This window comes from Vidua macroura, chromosome 1 (assembly GCF_024509145.1).
Source record: "Vidua macroura isolate BioBank_ID:100142 chromosome 1, ASM2450914v1, whole genome shotgun sequence".
Lineage (NCBI taxonomy): Eukaryota > Metazoa > Chordata > Aves > Passeriformes > Viduidae > Vidua > Vidua macroura.
The window spans coordinates 112344110-112364418 of record NC_071571.1 but is presented as its reverse complement, the minus strand read 5'-3'; the positions used below and the strand labels follow the sequence as shown (position 1 = coordinate 112364418).

General features: G+C 38.3%; 1 protein-coding gene across 2 annotated transcripts in view; it reads right to left on the bottom strand.

Annotated features, from left to right (window-relative positions):
- The window catches only part of SPIDR (scaffold protein involved in DNA repair), a 196647-nt gene that overhangs the window by 56038 nt on the left and 120300 nt on the right, over positions 1 to 20309 (bottom strand). For both annotated transcript variants that reach the window (XR_008436331.1, XM_053973781.1), the window contains exons 9-10: positions 12730 to 12940; positions 10658 to 10908 (exon numbers count right to left, since the gene is read on the bottom strand). Coding sequence is in view for 1 of the 2 variants with exons in the window: in XM_053973781.1 (XP_053829756.1) it covers positions 10658 to 10908; positions 12730 to 12940 (462 nt within the window). In the remaining variant the exon portion in view is untranslated. The remainder of the gene's footprint in view (positions 1 to 10657; positions 10909 to 12729; positions 12941 to 20309) is intronic.

Below are 20309 nucleotides of genomic sequence, written 5' to 3'. Positions count from 1 at the left end.
AAGCTTTAACTATTAGCAGGACTAAATTATCTGGGAGAAGGCACTAAGTTCATTTGACACCTTCTACAGAAATGCAAAACAGAGTATAGACAAAATTTCCTACTTTTCCTTAGGTATCTCTGTTGTTGCCTGGATGAATGGAGGTGTCAGAATTGTAAGGGGAACACTCACTGACCAGAAAAGGAAATTGTCTTCTTGATGCAAATACCAGAGACCATGGTGCTTGTCATACTGGAGCTCTAAAAACAAAACTCTGTGCCTTCCTCATTCTCTTTTTCACAGTTGTATTTGCTATTTATTTTTAAATACCCTCCTGACTAACTAGCTTCCAGAAGAAGAGGGGGAAAAATCGTAAAAGCAAAAACTGGGAGTTTTCCATAGAAGGATAGCTGAGCCATCAATTTCTGTAGACCAAACCCGTAGGTCCAATTCACCCTGTGCTACTGCCAGCCACTTACATCATTCATAGCAAAAACCTGAACAGTCCAAACTGGTGTGTTCAAGACTTGCAAGAATGCTGCTTATTCACAATATATCCTAAAAGCTAAACACAAAATAATTTTAGCATCTGCATGGCTGCAGAGCATTATTTAAATAGAACAGTTCTTAAACAAGCAATACACCGTTTAAAGGTGCAAATCTCAGCATTTGCTACACTAAAAATTTTTATACAAAATCCTCTTGAATCCTGGAAAATTTGCTCGCTAGAAAGGTGCATGCTGTTCTAATATATATATCCTATGTCAGCACAAACAGCCTTCATGTAAACACGCAGCCGGGAGTACCATGAGTAACAACTCTGTTTCCATCAGAAGCCCTTTATCCTGCGTAAGAGGTCTGCACGCTAATAGATGTCCTAGGCTAATGCTAACTAGCTACAGCTGGCTCGCAGCTATAAAAAGCATTAATGAAAACACAAATACTAACTTCTCCACTTCCCTCAGCCCATACGTCAGGGCTGCGCAAAGGCAGCGCTTTCCAAGAGGTCTGTGTGAATGAACGGGCTGCTCTGAACCAGCTCGCTCTGGTTCCCCCGGCTTTGTTTACTGAACAGCGTGTGCAGAGACGCGCTGGGGGATGCAGGGGGAGAGACGCACACCACGTGTGCCCTCTGGCAACCCCGAGCCCTCGGCTTCCAGGGAAGGCTGGGATAAAGGCAGGAAATGTCTGTTCACCAAGGAACTGACCCACGGACAGAAAAGTGTCAGTCTGCACTGAACACAGCTCGACTCTACCATATCTCCCTGTGTTTTGCTGAAATACCACTTTGCTGTGCTGCCACAGATTCGGTTACAATAAAAAACGCAGGCAGTGACATACACGGAATTTAGCAACACTTTATACCTGGGGCTTCTGTGCACTCTCAAAACTTACTACAGTACTTAACGTTTTTATTGTGCCAAATACAAAACTAAATTACAGGGAAAAAAAAAAAAAAGGAAAGAGGTTTATCCAGGACATATAGAGAAAAGGGAAAAAAAGCATGTATTTCTACTCCATGGAACTAAGGGTTGCAAATTGAGACCAAAACATCAGGATACTGAAGTGCTACAACAATCAGCAATTTGTATCAATCCACACCATGCACACATAAAATATTCATTATTGACTATTGGACTGTTTATCTGCTCTGTTAAAATGGTTTTATCATGAAAGAAGTTAGTTGGCCACCATCTGCTTCTACAGATTTCAGCAGGTGACCTCAGACAGAGACAAGACCTTCAAGGTGTTTGCAGGGAGGCCAGGCATGTTGGTTTGCTATCCAATATGCTAGGCTAACCACAAGCCTGAATCAATAAGTAAGAATCATTCCTAGCTTTTATTTTTCATTTTCATTTTTAGAATGGAAATCCGTTTACACACAAGGGGCTCTTCATCAAAAAAGTGTAGAAATATACAAAAGTACATTTATCTTAAAAAAAAAAAGAAATCTTATTTCCAAATATCATGATTCTTCTTTCTCATGGTTTTGTTCAATACATGACTTTTTAATTTCTTCTGATTTGCACTACCCAAACAACAACTGCAACCAGGCAGATCACCCCCAAATTCAGCAGAGATCAAACAAATCACAGAATGCAATCCATTTGTCTATGTAGGAGTTTCCTAAATCTAGCAGAGGTTATCCTATGAGGTGCAACCCTTGCAAGCATTTAAAAAGAAATTATCTGACTGCAATTCGTTGACTTGCTGAAGCTGCAACCTCTAAGCCAGATGTGACACCTTTTTTTGCTTTGAATTCTCCCCCTTCTCCTTGTACATATAAGCTGATTTCCAACAGATTTCTTAAAAATCCACAGCCTTAGTAGAGTCCTTCCCACTTGCACTGCTGAAACATAAACAGCCTGTGAGATACTGATTTTCCTAACTGTTCATGCATCCACTTCAAATACCTGTTTTCTCAAGATGTTATTGCTATGATTCTCCCTCAAACCCTGGCAGTCCAAATAAAAAAGGTGACTCAGATACACAGAAGCACCAAGGTATAGATGAGCTCCTAACCCAGATATTTTCAGACATGACTAAACAGCCCAAGCTGCAGCAAGAAAGCTTTGGCAGTTTTCAGCTCCCTTGGAAAGGAAATATCCACTTACCATTAAATTAAATAGAAATAAAGAAATTAAAAACATTTTTGGAAAGATTAGACACCAAGTGTCTTTGCTAACATTGTCTTCCACTTCCCACTTACATTATGTTAATATAGCCAGTTAATTTATAATTCCATATTGAAGATGTGACATAACTTGTTCCAATACAATTAATTTCATTGCACATTTTTCCTCATGTCAAACAGAATTTACAAATTTTGGCATTTGTTCAGAGGCAGTGGAAAATGCATAGTCTCATTGTTATAGGACAAAGACAAGAACATGTCATGACTAGATCATATTTGAATTTAATAGTGGGGAAAGCTGCTGCCTCAGAAAGGAAATCCACAGCTTCCAGCAGACCAGGTTATCCACAGCTCCATCCCACCTGCTTCTGAACACTTCCAGGGAGGAGTCATCCACAGTCTTTCTGGGCAACCTGTTTCAGTGTCTCAGCACCCTTACAGTAAAGAATTTTTTCCTAATATCTAATCTAAACCCACACTCCTTCAGTTAAAGGTCACCCTCCCATGTCCTATCACTACATGTCCTTGTAAAAAGTCCCTCTTCAGCATTCCTGCAAGGCCTCTTTATGTCCTGGAAGGCTGCTCTAAGTTCTTTCCTGGAGCTTTCTCTTCTCCAGGCTGAACAGCCCCAACCCTCTCAGCCTGTCAAATGTGAAACACCTCTGAAGTACACTTTGCATCCACTCCTAGCCTCAGGCACATGTAAAGCCTGTTGTCAGCACTGCAGTCAAACACACACCTCCAATCAAGTATCTAAATCCAGCGTGTTACAAAACCAATTTGAACAAATATCAGGCAGTGTGTATCAGTTAAATAATCCATGTAGGACTAAAATTAAAAAATAACTAAATGTGTCTTAACTGCCAACCCACTAAAACCCTTATGCTGTGAACTTTAAGTCCATCCCAGGCCTTTGCTCATCACTTTTCCCATTTGAGGGGCATGTTCTTCTCCAAACCCTATGAAGTGCCCTTTAGTCAAAGAGTGAGTGGAAGCATTAACTGAAATGAGATTGAGGATTTCAGCACAGCAGATCCCTACCCAGTGTGATGCTGCTGACTGCCTTTGGCTGTGAAAATGGAACAAAACCAGCAGGCAACAGTCAAGACTGGCATGTGAACATAAGATTACCTTGTTACATTTATAACTTACATACCAATTTTAAACCACAATGCTTACTGAAAGAACTAATTGTCTTCTCTGAGGAGCTTTGTTTTATTTGCATTGTTTGCTGTACCTTCATCTTTTGCCTTGTATAAAAGAAAGCGCAGAAGAGCTTAAAATATAGATTTCCAGGCCTATGTTTCAGCATTTTCATTGTCCCTTTCAAAGTCTGTCTTAATTAATAGAGCATACCCATAATCTGCACAGAACTGTGTATTCCTGACTCTTTGAGACTCAAGACTTCCTTTTCCCCAAAAGAGTATGCTTGTAATGCTTCTCCAAGGAGTATTGATCTGTTATATACAACAGAAGCTTTTACAAAGCTGATGATAGAAAGTTATTTCTAAGAATCTTCTATTTTGGAAAATTGCTATTACATAAAATCTGTGCTGATGTTTTTCTGCATGTGGACTACCTCTGCAGATACTTAAGGCTGTGCATGCAAAGACTGTTTACTTGCCAAGTGGCAAAGAAATTTCGTGCAATATTCAGGTGATTAAATTTCTCTCCCAACTGTTAGCTCACCTCCACCCAGGCATTTATAACATTTATCACTGCTCAAGGTTCTTGCCTTTGGGTACGATGGTAGAAGGAAAATGAATTCCAGAGACACAATCTGACTTTTACAAAGGTTTCTGAGAGCTTCAGCAGAACTTTAACACTTCCTCCAGGAAGTGGTATAGTCAGTGAAATGTAGAGGTGTAAAACACACATGGAAGATATCTGCTCTCAGTTCCATCAACCACGTAACTTTCAGAGATACAAAACTTCAGGGGGAAGGTCAAAGCCAAGGGTAAGATTCCATACCTTTTATGTAGGCCATCTTACAATAATTCTTGACAAATAACAGGTGCTGGAAAATTACCATTCCTGTTTGAAACCACCCAATGTACAACAGCACATACTTTGATTGTGGCTCTAGGGCTGACAAATTATGTTTTCAAACAGCTTGCTTTTTTCTCCCTAGACTGGTCTCTACTGTAGGATAATGTACAGGGACCACATTACTCTTCCCATTCTAACCATTTACACAGTCCCCCCAAAACAACCAACTGGGTGCATACAGCCATGAAGCAAAGAGCAGTGGGAAATGAGGTCTTCAAGTGCAATAAAGCTTCCCCAGCTTCCTAAATCCCTGCATGTGATCATCAGAGGTGGGAGGTGAAATCGTAGGGTTACAAGGCAAGTGGTGGGGAACACACAGCCTTACATAATGATGCTTCTGTACCACTTTCCTGTCTCTCTGTGCTACTCAGGTATTTCTACCATTTCTCCATCATGGGGAATACATCAATTAGTAGAGCTACTCCTCCTTCTTGACCAAAAATGAAAGGCTTGGGGTGTGTCTGACTGCCTTCTGTGAGCACATGGGTGCTCTACTGATCAGTCTAAGCACTTGAGTATGGAGGAAATAAAGCAACCAGTGTCTCCTTTTTGCTAGATGCATACAGGAGCCTGCACACACAGTATTGGCCATGTAATAGTTGCTTTCTATTGCTGTCCGTTTGCTTTCCAAGGAGACTGAATCCCTGTCACACTTGTGGTCTGTGCTGGCTATTGTCTTCTTGAGCCTCTTTTCTGTACCAGCATTTTTTATCACCACCCTGACATATTTTAGAACAACAGCAAATTGTTTAATTGCCTATTCCCAGCACAGGGACAAAAAACACTGGTGTACATTGAGGGGTCCTTTTTTTTTTCCATTTGTACAGAGTATATCAGATAAGAGTGCTTTCACCTTGCCCTTGGACAGAATAAGGTTATGTAAATATTTAGCGCTGAAAAATAAACAGCAATGTCAAATTAACAAATTGTTGTACTACAGTGGCACTGGAAGTAGCCCAAGTTCCATCTAGTTGTCTGCAGCATCAGCAGGGAAAACAGACTTTCAGGGCTATCCAGACAACAGCATGGGGAATCTACAGTGTTAACTACATAAGACAATTAAAAGTATTAGTTGGACAGTGTGATACTAAAGCTATTTTTCCAACAGTCTTTTGTCCTTACTCTCTGTTTTGGTGGCTCCAGTTTGAGAATTACAAATAGAGCAGGGTGGAGGCAAAAGGGAATAATCCAAGTGTCAGGGAGTCTTTACTGTGAGTAAAAAAAGAAAAAAAAAAAAAAAAGAGAGAGACTTCAAAGCAGCAACCAGTTACTAGAGCTGGAACCACAGCTATTAGGAGAACTATTATAAGTCTGTCAAGTAGCAATTAGACTACTTTGCAAGTATATTAAGAGCACATATCTTCACTTCGGAGAAGGATTTGAAAAGGGGAAAAATAGAGAAACCTTTTAGTTTATGGAGTACTCTCTACTGCATTTCAGTTACTTATTTCCTGTTTATTTTCCACTTGAAAAATCACATCCCAGAAACATAATGTAATTTTTAAAAACTTGCATTTATGACCATTCCATTTGAAATGTTTTGTTGAAAAAAAACACAAAAAACAAATGGAATGCTGTAAACAGATTTAAGTCAGCCACAAAAAACATTCTGACAGATGTTAGCATCTGTGAACATGGATCTTTCACGACAGTCCTTTCCAATCTGGGCTCTTTTAAATAAGAATACCTCCAGAGTTTTTGTTGTTGTTGTTGATTTCAATATACTTTATAAAACTTAAGGTATTTTTTCCATACCAGAGGGACAACTTTTCAATGTATTAATCCATTTCCTTGGAATGCTAGTTGCAGAATCTGACACACCATTTTAATTGTGCATGTTGCCAGACAGGTTTACCCATTGACTAGATTTGTACTAAGATAAACAGCAAAGATCACTGGATGAAGAAAAAAAGGGGGGGGGGGGGCGGGGAGGAAATCCAACTAAGAAATTAATTAGTTCTACAGGATTATCACTTGCCAATAAAACTGTTTTACAAAGAATTACATATGAACAGACTACTCAGAAACTTGCAACGACTTGCTAGACCACAATGAATTACAGCAACCAACTATCATGTTTCTTTGGGCCTGCTCAGAAAGAGAAATGTGATTTTCCTCACTTATATTTCTTCCAGCCACTCAAACAAATCCTCATCTCTTCTAAATATTTTGCTCCCCAAGGGTCCTGCTTGCATGGTGGCAGACCTTTCCACTGCTCTATGGTCTGGCAAATGGAAAACAAAATAAAGAGCAAACCTGAAAGAACTACGGATGACTAGTGCAGAAATGCAGATCACACTAATTTTTAAAGTAAATGTATGGTCTTTCTTTTGTTCTTGGAATAGAAAGCTACAGCAGTCTTTGTTCAGGTAGGAAATAGGTCGAAACATGCCAAGAGAAGTGAATGGAAAATTTGTCTAGTCACCCACAGATTTTAAAGTGTGGATTCACAGCTATAGCTAACATTGTTTTCTACCAGCAGTGGTTAGTTCTTCCTTCATGACAACACCCTTTTCTGTCCAGCCTCCTCACAGAAATCCTCCGAGTGCTCTGACCAGTTTAACTGCCTAATAGTCCTAAAAGTGCATCTATTTTAGTTACACTGACAACCACACACCCAGCCCTGTCCTTTAAGGCACAAAACTGACCAGCTCTATTTTTTGCTAAACTCACGTGGCCTGCTCAAAACAAACAGATACTGGCAGGAGCAAAATCCAAATTATACACTGCTTTATCCCAGGAACACAAAGTACAAGGCCGACTCAGTGAGTCAGACACCTCTGCGCCAGTGAGCTCCTCAGGTTGACGGGAGTCTCTTTGGGATCCTCATACTTGTAAGCCAGGACATTTTCAGAAAAGAATCAAAACAATTGGGTTTAGACAAACATGTGTTGTGTCATTAACAAAAGTATCTCCCTGCCATCAGAGGGGAAAAGGCAGCAAAAAGTATGCCAGGAATGCTGAAAATGGGCAGACAGTCACAGCGAGTCATATTTTCTTCTGTTTTTTTTTTTTCCCCCAAGAAACTCCTTCAGCATGAAAAGTCCATTTGCAAGAGCAGTTAGTTACGGGGGAAAAGGCAAATATTTCAACAATAATACAGGGAATGTGGATCCAATTTATGGACAACAGAAGCCAGAGAACTCCTCAGTCTCTGCAAAGATTTCTCAGCATCCTTGGAAAATGCTTTGAATACTTCAGCTGAGCCAACTTCAACCCTTCAAACATACCCCTTTGTCCATCAGTAAAAGGCCAAATTCCACACGTGTATTTATGAACAATAAATGCTAGATGCATATAGGCAGCCCTGGAGTTTCTATGTTCACAAGTGTTAGTTTTAATCAATTAAATTAATCCATTTCCTTACAATCAAAACAGAGGTTTCTCCCACAATTTGCTACTCTCCTACTAGAAACTGGATGCCTTGAACCAAATGCATCACTTCCCCTACTCCATGTTTAATTTCATGCTTATTTTTGGCTTATTGTGGTGGGTTTTATACTTCTCTGTGACAACAGTATCTAGGTTATTGTGGAGTGCTATAAAAGAAGATATGCAATAGAACAGCCTGTTTACCTAATCAATTAGGTATTAATCTATCTTCATATATATTTAGAAATTTTTGTTTATGAAACAACAAATAATCTGACTCATCTTGCCTCATAAAATACAAACCTTGTTTTCCTGGCAGTTTTACTTCACAGAAAGAAGTTTAACAAGGAAAAACTAGGGGTTTATAGTTACCAAAGAATAAACCATCAGTTGGTTCAAAGGACTGCCAGAGGGCATTGGACCCTTTGCTCACTATCAGGTGACAGACACAGACATTTTTGGTAGAGGAGAAGTCTCAAGTGGATGTTTATCAGCCATGGAAATAGCAGCTGATAAAGCAGCAAGAGGTGTTTTTCATTCTTCAGTCTGTAAAAGAAGTGTTCCTTCTCGTCTTTGCAAACAAGAAAGTGGGTTGGTTTTTTTGATTCAGGATCCAAAACACACTGATAACTGTGAACAGCAACAAACAAGCTGTTTTCTGAGCTGAGACTTCTATGAAATTTGAGGAACTTTCAGAAGACCAGTTTAACAACTGCACATGAGAATCCCCAGCTACAGCATGTACACAGAAGCACCAAGCTCTCATTTTTTATTTTATTTCTATTTCATGTTTGACATAAGAAGTGCAATCTGAGATTTCTGTTTTCTTTCACCCCATACCTGTGAAGGGTGTGGGCTCAGGCGGGTTAACTACCTCAAACTGTGAGACTGCAAGTTGAGTGTACTTTTGGTTAAGAGTTGGAAATGAAAAAATCAGGTTGAATAACAGTCTGTCAGGTGCCCTGACATTTTATCAAATGTAGCCCTCTGGAAGAAAATCTACACTGAGGAGTACTATCTTCAAAGCCACATATTGATGTGGGCTGTTAAAGTACTTCTCCTCTTACTTTTTAAAAAATATGTATGTTTTATTAAGAATGAATTAAAGCAAAGAGTCCAGACAAAAAGATGTATCAATTACTTTTTAAAAAATAATGTTCAATGTAACTATTACATGTAAAAGAGCTCCAAAAAATGTCAGGCAGTTGATCATTACTTTTCTGTGGGTGATGACCGAGGTAGTATTTTAGGAAAGAATAATCTTCCTGAGTTCCTTCTGGAGGGATTTTATTGACCAATGAGTGCTGTAAATTACCCAGAGGCTTACAAGGTAGCAAGAATTGAGAGGATTCTAGTATTTCAAAAGCTCAAGAAGAAGGACCATTGAGGATACCACTGTCCACCTGCAGGGTGGCTTAGAGGAACTCAAATTCTTCAAAACTTTGAAGAAACCTTTTAAAGCCTATTGCAAATTACATATGGAGAGCTCTCAATAGGACCTGTTGAACTAATTGCACATCTCCATTCAAGTCCCAAACTCTGCAGGAAGAAATGTTTACTTAGGCCCTGAAAGACTGATCTTAGAACCTTAATACAAGCTCTTCCACTATAACTCAGTTTAATGCTCTTCCTGAGTTTAAAAAAAAAAAATCTGGTACATCTTACCTCTCAATATTTTAAGCCAACATGAACCAAAAGTTAGTGCAAAACCAAAGGAAGAAAATGCAATAACAGACACAGCCATCTCAGACCCAGGGTTGCTGAGAAAGACTAAAATCAAGACCAAAATTGAGACTTTGGTCTCAAACCTTGAGGATCACAAATGGAGAAGGAAAGTATTCAATGTTTCACTATTGGTCAGAAAAGAAAACAGTGTGCCATATCTTTTGTATTTAGGAAAACAAGGTCTAATTCTTGATTTCCTCTACTGTAAACAGAACAGTGTTAGGATGCAAAGACTAAAACAGAAGAGGCTAAAACAACTGGTTGAAAGCTGTGTGATCCATGGGGTTTGTGTGTAATGTTTCTGCACTGCTAGTTATGTTTTGACACCACATTTTTACTGCAGAGGAATCTTAACTGCTGTGGCCTCCAGATTTCCAGAAGTCAACAGGATCTTTTTCCAGTGACTTCACAATGGAAGTATACACCTATGTTTCTCTAATAGCATCTGTGCAAACTCCTCATTATAGAAAATCCTTTCATTTCTGTGTCTATGTATTTTTTTTTTGTCTCAAGAGACCATTGCATGATCATAACTTACTAGCAGAGCATACTAGAGACTGAAATAGGCAAATCGGATGTAACAACGATTCTGTGAAACTCACGGAACAGTATATGATGATCTCAATTAACTTCTCATTAATTAATTTTCAATCTTCCTGTCATCTGTTGATGACATAAACTATAGACAGACCCTTCCCCTCTCTGGGCAGGACTACTTCTGTGTCACACTATGCCTATTACAGAACTACACCACGCCCATCAACTCAGCCTTCCTTGCTGAGTGTGCTTATTTCCCACGAACTGACAACCAAGAATGACATTTCGGAACTCATTCCTCTTTGGTTTCTCATGTATCACAGCCTCAACAAAAAAATTCCCATGCATCTCATTACTCACCTAACATTTGGTGGATCTGAATTCGTGATGGGTGCTGCACTAAGAGGCTTGTTTCCTTGAGTGTGGCTTCTGTATGCTTCTCTTGCAGGCAAACAGTACACCCTTTGGATAACGACTTGTACCTGCACTTCTCTCCATCCCACTGCTCCCTGGCTTTCCACCATTTCAAGCAGAGAATCATTAACAGCACTCAGTGCTAAGGGATGCCGTTTTGAATCACCGTTGTTATGGGTTTGTGGAGCACAAGGAACCTGGTGAAGGAAAACCCATTAAGAGAAACATTCCAGAGAACCTTGAAATTATGTAGAGCTAGAGAGGAAAATGCCATAATGAAAAATCAACTTGCAAGTGCAAAATCAGTTTTGAAATACTTACTGTTCCTAATGTAACTTACAGACTAGTGGCCAGTTATTTATTGTGTATTTTCAATAAACACTTAAGAGAGTTGCACACATGGGGTGCTCCTGCATTTAATTGGTGTTCTGGACTGAACTAACTCAATCCCTGAGAGATGAAGGTGACAACAGCAGGAAAACAGAACTGATATTAGCCCTTAGGATTCTTCCCCTTGAATGGAGTTTTATTTTTATTTCTTTGGTGTTCTGTTCCTTCCTCTTCTGAAAAAAGGGTAAAATTCATCTTGCATCTTTCTGGACTTTTAAACAAAGTTGGAAATGAACAGGTCTCTAGTTTTATAGACTAGTAAGCTAGTCCTCAGACTTACACAGTTCAATGGAAAATATTTCAGTGTAAAAGAATGAGATGATTTATGAAAATTACAAAACTTTTAAAGCAAAAACTTTATTTTTCCGCTACTTTCAAAACATGTTTTATTAATAAAACCTTCCAAACTTGCAAAATAAATTTCATGAATACTACAGTTTGCCTTAATCTAAATGAGAAATGTAATTTATCTTAATTTTAAAATAAATCTCTCTCGATAAAGATTGTATGCAAGCACAGACTAGCATGGCCTATATATATAGGCCCCTTTGCAGCATAAGCCAAATTTCTGTTTTCACAATGAAACCAGTTTTTATAAAAAGCTGTGTGCGAAGAAAGGTTTTCAGAGTATCACCGACTGTGCCATAAGTATTATGCACCAATAAAGAAGGAGAATTTGCAGTGTTTAAAAGAAAATCGTGGTACGACACTACCCTTTGTCTACAAAGTGGTTGCAATAAAACTTGTCTACCAAGTTTTAAATGAAGTGCTTTGTTTGTTAGGAACCATGAGGGGAACAAGTAAATTGTTCTGGTTTTCAAATACCACCATAGAAGCTTTTTACAAGTTAGAGTTGAAGTAAGAAATTCAATTAGGATTTGAGTTATGTAACTTTTTAATTCCCAGGCCTATAATGGGAATTATATATAAAGCAAACACAAATTGTTGACACTCATGGTTCTGCAAACTTGAAGGGCCAGACTTCTCAAATATTAAGAATCATTTAGGTAGCCAATATAAAGCTTTTACAAGAGCCTTACTTTCAGAAAGTGCTGGCACACACTATGAAGAAAACAAATCTTTTAAAATACCTCAGCTTGTACAACCACAGCTACAGAAATGCAGAGTCAGTAGTCATTTTAATACAAATAAAGTCAAAATAGGAAAACAAACTGAAGGGGTGGGAATCTGGGGTGATATTATCAATTGATGCTTTAAAGAAAGGATAGGATCAATAAGCAAATGAGTTAAGATGTAGGAATAGGGAAAAGAAATATTTATTTTAAATAGAATCTTGAGTGAGTTAGAAGAAAACAGCTATTTTTTTAGCTATTCAGGTATAAAGAATAAGAGAAAAATCAATTAAAAAACTGACTTATAATTACTATTTAGCACAGTAGTGAGATTTCAGCAAAATAACCTCACAGCAGTTCAGCATTTTGATGGACCAAAAGCCTCCACTAAGAAAATATTATTAAAGTAAACACTACATATTATTCAGCTTTGACTAAATGAAAGGGGAAACCAAACAGGTCAGTAATTTAGAATTTTTGTTTTTCTTATGATTTCCAGACATCTGCTCACCAACTTCTTACCAAGTGCTTAATTGTGAACCAAATGGACCATACCTGATTGTCTGAAGATTCCTGGTGTAACTTATCATCAACGTCATCAAGTCTGAAGGTCTGTGCCAAAGATATAATATTCTTCCTGATAAGCATCTTTGTGAGACCATATGTCTTCTCTCTGGCTTCTGAATGTTCACTGAGTAGCACCTTCTGACTAAAGTAGGTGTTCATGATAACAGGAACATCTGTATTTTGGAGAAGCAGTTTTTGCCTGGAAAAAAAAAACTATTTTAAGTGGCATCAAATCCATTACAAGTTAAATTACTGATAACCACCAATTAAAAATGTGTCTTGCATTGCATTTCTCTCCCTTTTTTTCTATAGTTACCACTAATACACAGCAGAGGTGTGTTATCCAATTTGCAAATTACCCACACAACAGATAGAGTCGGCTTGGATCAGCCGTCTTAGCTCAGGCATAGCCCTGAGCACTTGGAGACCCACTGCATCCAGGGACAAGTTACACCTGGAAGCCAGCTGAGCTGCCAAGCCCCATGAGCCCCATCTGGCTTCACACAAGTGCTACTTGGTGTCTCTGTGTTGTCAGCACAGAACCAAGAGCACCAGGACCCTCTGCATACAGTTAGTGAGGTAAAAGCCATGAACAAAAAGACTGTTAAACCTGCTCCATGTTAATTCAGACCACCGATCCACTGGACTCAGCCTGACTCTTGCAGGACATTCCCCTCTGGTGAGTACTTCCCACCAACCCAAATCCATTCTCATACAGTTGGCAGCAAGCTGCTCCTTCCTCCTCTATTTTTCTAAAAGCAAAAGCCTATGTTTTTCTTACAATATGCTGTATATTATCTTGCCCGTGTGTTTGTCACTGTCATAAATGTGCTCTCCTAGATCCAGTTTTGGTTTCTAGTGCCAATGTAAATTCCCTAACAGCTCCACAAGCAGCAATTTCTTACCCACCAGATTAAGAGAATGTTTGCAGAATCTCAAAACACACAATAATTTCATGCCAAAGCATGTGCTGATGTTGGATTTTTCTTATGCTGGTATCACAATCGCACATTAAGAAGTACGCTTTTTATACTCACAGGACACACGTCTAATGAAGTCAGCTAACAAAACCAACCAGTAATCTCATTTCCTACAGACCATCAAAACAGACCAAAATCCACTTGGTGACTTTACCAGTCTGTATTTTTCTTCTATTAGATTTTTATCACCTAGGCATCAAAAAACACCTCCTGCCTCGGCAGCAAAGCTGTGCTGACCTGAATTCAGAACTTCAGTCTCTAGACTGCTCAGCAGTTATATTATGGAGATTAAGCAAGTTTCCACATCTGTGATATTGTTTCTCAAAATATAACCATACAGAGTTAAAAAGCAAAATGAAACAATGAAACACTCAAATATACTTACTTATTTCTGATCTCAGTCCATACAAGATCTTCATCATGGTCTGTTTTACAACAGACTCCTTCACTCTTTAGAGAGAGGATAGCTAAAGGGAGATTGATGTACTCATATTCTCAAAGGCATAGGAACAGTTGCAGCAAGTTTTATATATAATCTCTGTTATTTTATAATTAAGAAAATAAAACAACAGCCAGATGATCTCTGCCTTCTGGGAAAAAAGGATACATTAAAATATAAATTATGAACGAGATGTATTGCTTCTACTGTGAACACTCACAGAAGTTATTATTTGAAACAGAAAATTCATGAAAAATTACAGCATAAAACTAAGTCCTGATCTTCACTACAAAGAAGCCTTATTGTGATCTGTGAGCTCCCCGGATTTAGGAGAGTGTTGGAATCCTGGATGCTGAGAGTTTTGAACTTTCCGTGCTGAAAGGAACAGACTCACAAGAGAGCACTGTATTTGACTTAAGGCTGTAGAGAAGACTTCCAAAATTAACTAATAGCGCTAAGATTACGGGTGTGTATTTAGTTAGAAGTGTGTAATATCACAGTAGAAAACTTAGAGTTTGGGGTTTTAGAATATAGAAATAAATATGAAACAAGATAGAAGTTTAAAAACAGAGGCAAGTTATTCTTCTTTGCCTTCTTCTTCCTTCTTCTTCATGAGTTTAGGTGATATTTTGTAATTAGACAAAAAAGTCCGCATTGTGGGTTTTGAAGGATCACTTATTAAGTTAAAAAAGAAAATAATCTAAGTGTCATTTCTTAATTAAGTAGTTTAGTTTAAAAAGACCTTATAACAAGAGGTAACTAACCTTTTTATACCTTATTAATGAAAGACTACAGAACTCACGGCTATGAGACTGTTTCACTAATAAGAAATAATAAACACCTAAGTCCAAACATAAAATACCACCTCAAGTGCCTTCAATCCCAACCTCAACAAAAGTAGAAAAAAAAAGCAAAAAACCCACAGGGGAGCAGTAATTAATCTCTAAGGGACACCTAGTCCCTTGACTTCAGATACATTTGCTAACAAAGCTCCCAGTTTAAAGCATGAAAATAGCTCACAAGGTTGCCAAACTGACATTGCCTGATAATTTTCTGCATTACAGGATAAAAACTGAGGAATTAGCTTGGTCAGCAAACTGAGACTCTCTGATTTTATGAGATTTTTCAACTGTTAGTTATCCACCTTTTTCTAGAGAAAGAAATGTATATAAAATTTACTACAGATCTCGGAACTGTTTCGACTGTCTTTATAGGCAGATGTGTAATGAAAATTTTAGCACCTTCTTTCTTGAGATGTCTGTGTTCAGATCCAAAGTAAACAGGAAATCTTTCTGAACACGAGACCATTACGTCACCCGTGTCAGAAGAATGTTTGCTTCATCTAAAACATCTCATTCTCTAAAAAAAACCACTGACGTTAGTAGCAAATCATTTGCAGAAACTTTGAGGTTTATGGTTTTATTTTTATTTTCCTGAGCAGACATGTGATCAGGTTTTTTCGTTCTTTTTAAAGGCAGGTAGGTTTTACCAATACCCAAATGACGTGTACCTTGGTTTTGCCATGCTTAATGCATTCCATGTCTCGAGTACCTTTATAATCGCCAAGAGTTTTCCCAGTGAAGTACTCATTATTTCATCATATCTTTACATGGGTAACGCATGAACTACTGGCTGCTTGGTATTTCCACAAAGCAAAAATGGGGATATATATATATATATATATATATATATATATATATATATATCAAAGCATGGAGAAGGCTCTCATTTCTTAAATGCAATTTGTTCACCAAAAACACTCTCCTGAAGAAATAGTTTGTTTTAGACCTGCATAGATGTGCACAGACTTAGCACTAATTCTTCAGTTACATCAGAGGAATATTCACATACATCTACTTAAGTCTTCCCTATTTCTCAATGGACAGATATCTCACAATGAAAAGAACCAGGAATAAATAGAAATTAATCCCAATGGAAATGAAAGAAATAAGAAAAAATTAATATGCTCACTATTTTGTGTACAGGTAGATGGCTAAATGGAAATATTTTCTACATCTACGTACATCAAGAAAACATAAAATTATTTATATTTTGCATACAATATATAGAATAATTGTATTGTTTATTTACATTATTACCAAGTTGTGTATATATTCTTCAATACAAGAATAGAATTATTAAAATAATGTCAATTAATTGAATGAAAACTCTTTTCCCAGAAATTCTTTCTAGTACTGCTCAGCAAAAGCAAGCTCTGTGGAATGGGAACTTTGACTGTCATTATGGCAGAGATCTCTGCATCACCATTGCATATTGTTCATACTGTTCTTTGCAACAAAGGCAATTGTGTTACAGACACATATATACCCTAAATTTTTTTTGTCTGTTTGAAAGGTACACACCGGGGCAAAGACAGCCTATCATGCTGGAAGAATAGTGAAAAGAAAAATCACTTCCCCGGGCAATTCCCACAGGTGTTGTCCCTGTGCCTGCATAATTGATCACCTCAACTTCAAGCATCTGTTCCAGCTGCAGATTCTCTACACCTAGAAGCAGCCTTACTCTAGAATACAGAATACACTGCAGCATCCTCTTACACATAAAGTGTTAAACAGGCATTGCAAGTCTTCTGTGGCCTCTCTTATATTGCTTCTTTTCTATCTGCTTCATAATAGTATAAAAAGCTAGTTTTCAAAGAATGAGAGACATCATCTCATTCAGCTAATCCAAAGACAATGGAAAAAATTTAAAGCTCAGTACAGATCATAAGCCTCTCTGAAACAATCTCTTGTCCTCTCTGATTTTTTTCTTGCTCAGCAAAGTATTATTTAAAAGTTGGATTGACTTCCTTAATAACGGCCTTTAGACCTTTGTAATGACCTGAAGTAGAGACTGGGAACTTTTAATACTACAGGGCATTTTTTTTTCCTGGTATGTAGACAATCAGCAATTGCCGTAACTGGTCACATGCTAAAGGAGCATGAGGAAATACTGTTTGGTTTTTTTTGGTTTTTTTTTTTTTTTTTAGCATCAGCTTGCTTCTCTGTCCAAGAACGTAGCTTGCTTTTTCTCTTCCTCTCTCCTGTGATGGAGGCTATCTGGCCAAGTAGGCAGGAGACGTTCTTGCCTACTTCTACGTTAATTGTGGTCTGTCCCCATCCTTGACGCAAAACGCAACAGAGCGTACAGCATGGCACTGGGTAAAGGACCTGACATTTCCATTTGAGGCAGGGTCTTAATCCTGGGGCCAAACAATCAGCAGGTTTGCGCTGTGGTCTGCCCTGCACATCCCATCCACAGCCAGCAAGGAGTTGTGACTCCACAGCAGCAGCGAGCTCACAAACCACACGCTTCCGCTCAGTTCTGCTGACATCAAACGGCAGTGCTGGTTCATGAACTCAAGAAGACTCCGGATCACTTTAAATTAGAGTACATATTTTTTTGTTCACTCTGGGTATTTTACTGGGCTTTTGTTTTTTGCTGGGTTTTTTCTTTTCCTTTACAAAGTGTACAATGCCTAGAGTGTTTTTTTGAAGAGTAGACTGCATTAAATGAACACTCTTACAACTTGCACTGTAATTATGAAACAGGCTATTCTCAAGTTTCAGAACAATGATTTCTGCATAAAGCAGGTTTAACTTCCATCAAGTAGCACAGCAGTAATACATGTAGAACAAGAGTGTGCCAGAGCCTTACACTGTTGCCCAGAAGTATGAGGAATCATTCCCCATAGGAATAACATATAGGGCCTATTCCTGACTTCCTAGGAATCACTTGTTTTATCCAATGTAGAGGGAAGTTGCTCATGCTGCCTCTTGCTTAGGGTTGCATGGCACTTGCAATGCTTTTCTGTGAAATGTCCAAGAAATGCCTGAGCACTGAGCTAATGATAATAATTAAAAAACAAATCCTCCCAAAACCCCAAAAAAACTTAAGTTCGGACAAATCTCAGCCCACCTATTACCCAAGGACAGTAACTATCTTCTCAGTATATGTCCCAAGTCAACAAGCCATTTGTGACAGACCTGCTTTCTGCCATTCCTAGAGATTGCCCAAACACAGAATTTTCATCCATGAGTGAGTAATCTCACCACTCGTGTGTGAGCCTCCATCAGTGTCATTTACTGCCGCTGCAACGCTGCATGGACACTGCAACTCTGAGTTCACCCTTTCATGGTACAAAACTTCTTCCCATGCCCCAGCGTCAAAGACAGAAAACAAAAATCATTTGGTATCTCTTTCTTTGAAATTATCTTATTCAAAGCAATGGATTATTGTAGTACAAGTTCCCAAGGCTGATTGTACCCTTTTCCCTATGGAAAAGTAGCACTAACCATCCAGATCAATGTCCAGAGTCACATCTGGCAAATATACAATTCTCAGCTGTGTCAGGTTTCCAAAGAAATGTGGCTTTGACACTTCAGAATAGCAGGTCTGCAGAAGATGTAACAATAAAAAGCTAAAATTTCCACTTTTAAAGTATGATGCATTTTATTTGTGAATAGAATACCTAGATACTCGTTTTGTCCTCTTACTGGAAAAATATTTTGTCTGAGGACTCATTCCATGAATACAAGACATAAAGAAAAGAACATATAGCTGTTAAATATATAATTTGTTATAGCCCAATCTGTTACAATTTGTCACTGAACCTTAAGTACAAAGCAAACTAAGAAAATCAGTAAAACAACACAAGTAAGGAAAATAAATATTTTCTATTGCAGTGTAAGTTCTTTCTGCAAAATACTATTGTACTTTTCAACAAAATTACTTGTAAACGTCAGAAATCACTCCAGGAAGAAATTACAGTGCACAAAGCCAACATTTTTATCACTATATCATTTTACTAATTTCAGAGTAATCACATAAACTAACCACTGGCTTGCCATAGTGCTGCCTTTTGAAATCTGACACCCTGTAGCATGAAAAAAAAGTTGTATGGAAATGTTCACATTTAAGAAGAGCTCTGCTATAAAAAGCTTGTGGTTAACATTAAGCACTATTATACCACACACCCAGTGCTCTCACCTCTGCAGGGAGCTGCACTGTGTGCTAACTGAAGGGGATGTACAGGTCTTCTGAAGTAGGAAAGCACAGATGGATATCAAAGAAATCTCCACCTCCAGGAAATTACTGTAATACCAGGCTTTACCAAGACTGGAAAGCAGGGAAGTTTCTCAGAGCTCTCCAGCCACTTATTTTGGCTATGAAGAAAGCACCTGAATTTGCTAGCATTCTGGACCCAAATTCATCATGATAAGGCTTAACCTTTGGCACCACCAAAACATAAAATTCCACTCACAGGCTGTGATTACATACCAACTGGCATGGAAATGATCGCTTGAGCTTACTGGGGTAATACTCCTGAGAGAAGTCACTAAAAATCTACTCCAACGGGGATGCTGAGACTTTTTAACACCTAAGTCAGACACAAAACAATTGGTATTAAAAAACCTGTACACAATGAAGCATTAAATGGGAATGTTGCTTTAAAAACAGAACAAAAACATTTTCCCCCATGGTATGAGGGTGTTACAAGTAACAAGGGAGATATAAATATCATGGTTATCTTTTCATAATCAAGATGTTATGAAAGAATTCCAATCTGTGTGTTTACCCCATATATCAACTTGTGTCTGACTAGGCATGAGGTCATTATTCAGATGACTTCTTCCCTCTGTTTCCAGTGCTAAACTGCACGTAGGGTTTGAGGTGGCTGAGGGAGCCACCACAAAGTCCCGGGACATGCCGGAGGGATTCTGAAAGGCAAAAAAAAAAAGGAAGCAAGCAAACTGCAAAGTGACATCATGTTAAAACTTGTGGTGAGTGTTAGAGAGAACAAAAATGATTGTCCTGGTGTGAGATTAGAGGCCCACCTACCCCATACTCTAGCTTAGAGCAGCAATCAGCAAATATTTGAAGACTACAAAAATAAAAGCAAGCATCTAGTGAAAGTTCTTCAGAACACTCCCTGGTAACTTCCAAAACCTTTCAGCTTAGGGACTTCCTAAGGCAGAAGTAATATCTCTGTATATAACAGTCTTTAGTAGACTTTTCTTCCAGGAACTTATGTGACTGTTTTTTGACCACTTGTACATTGATGGCATCCATAACATCCTGCAGCATCCACTGTGCTCTACAGTCTAATTACACGCATCTGAGAAACCACTTCCTTTGATTTTTTTCAT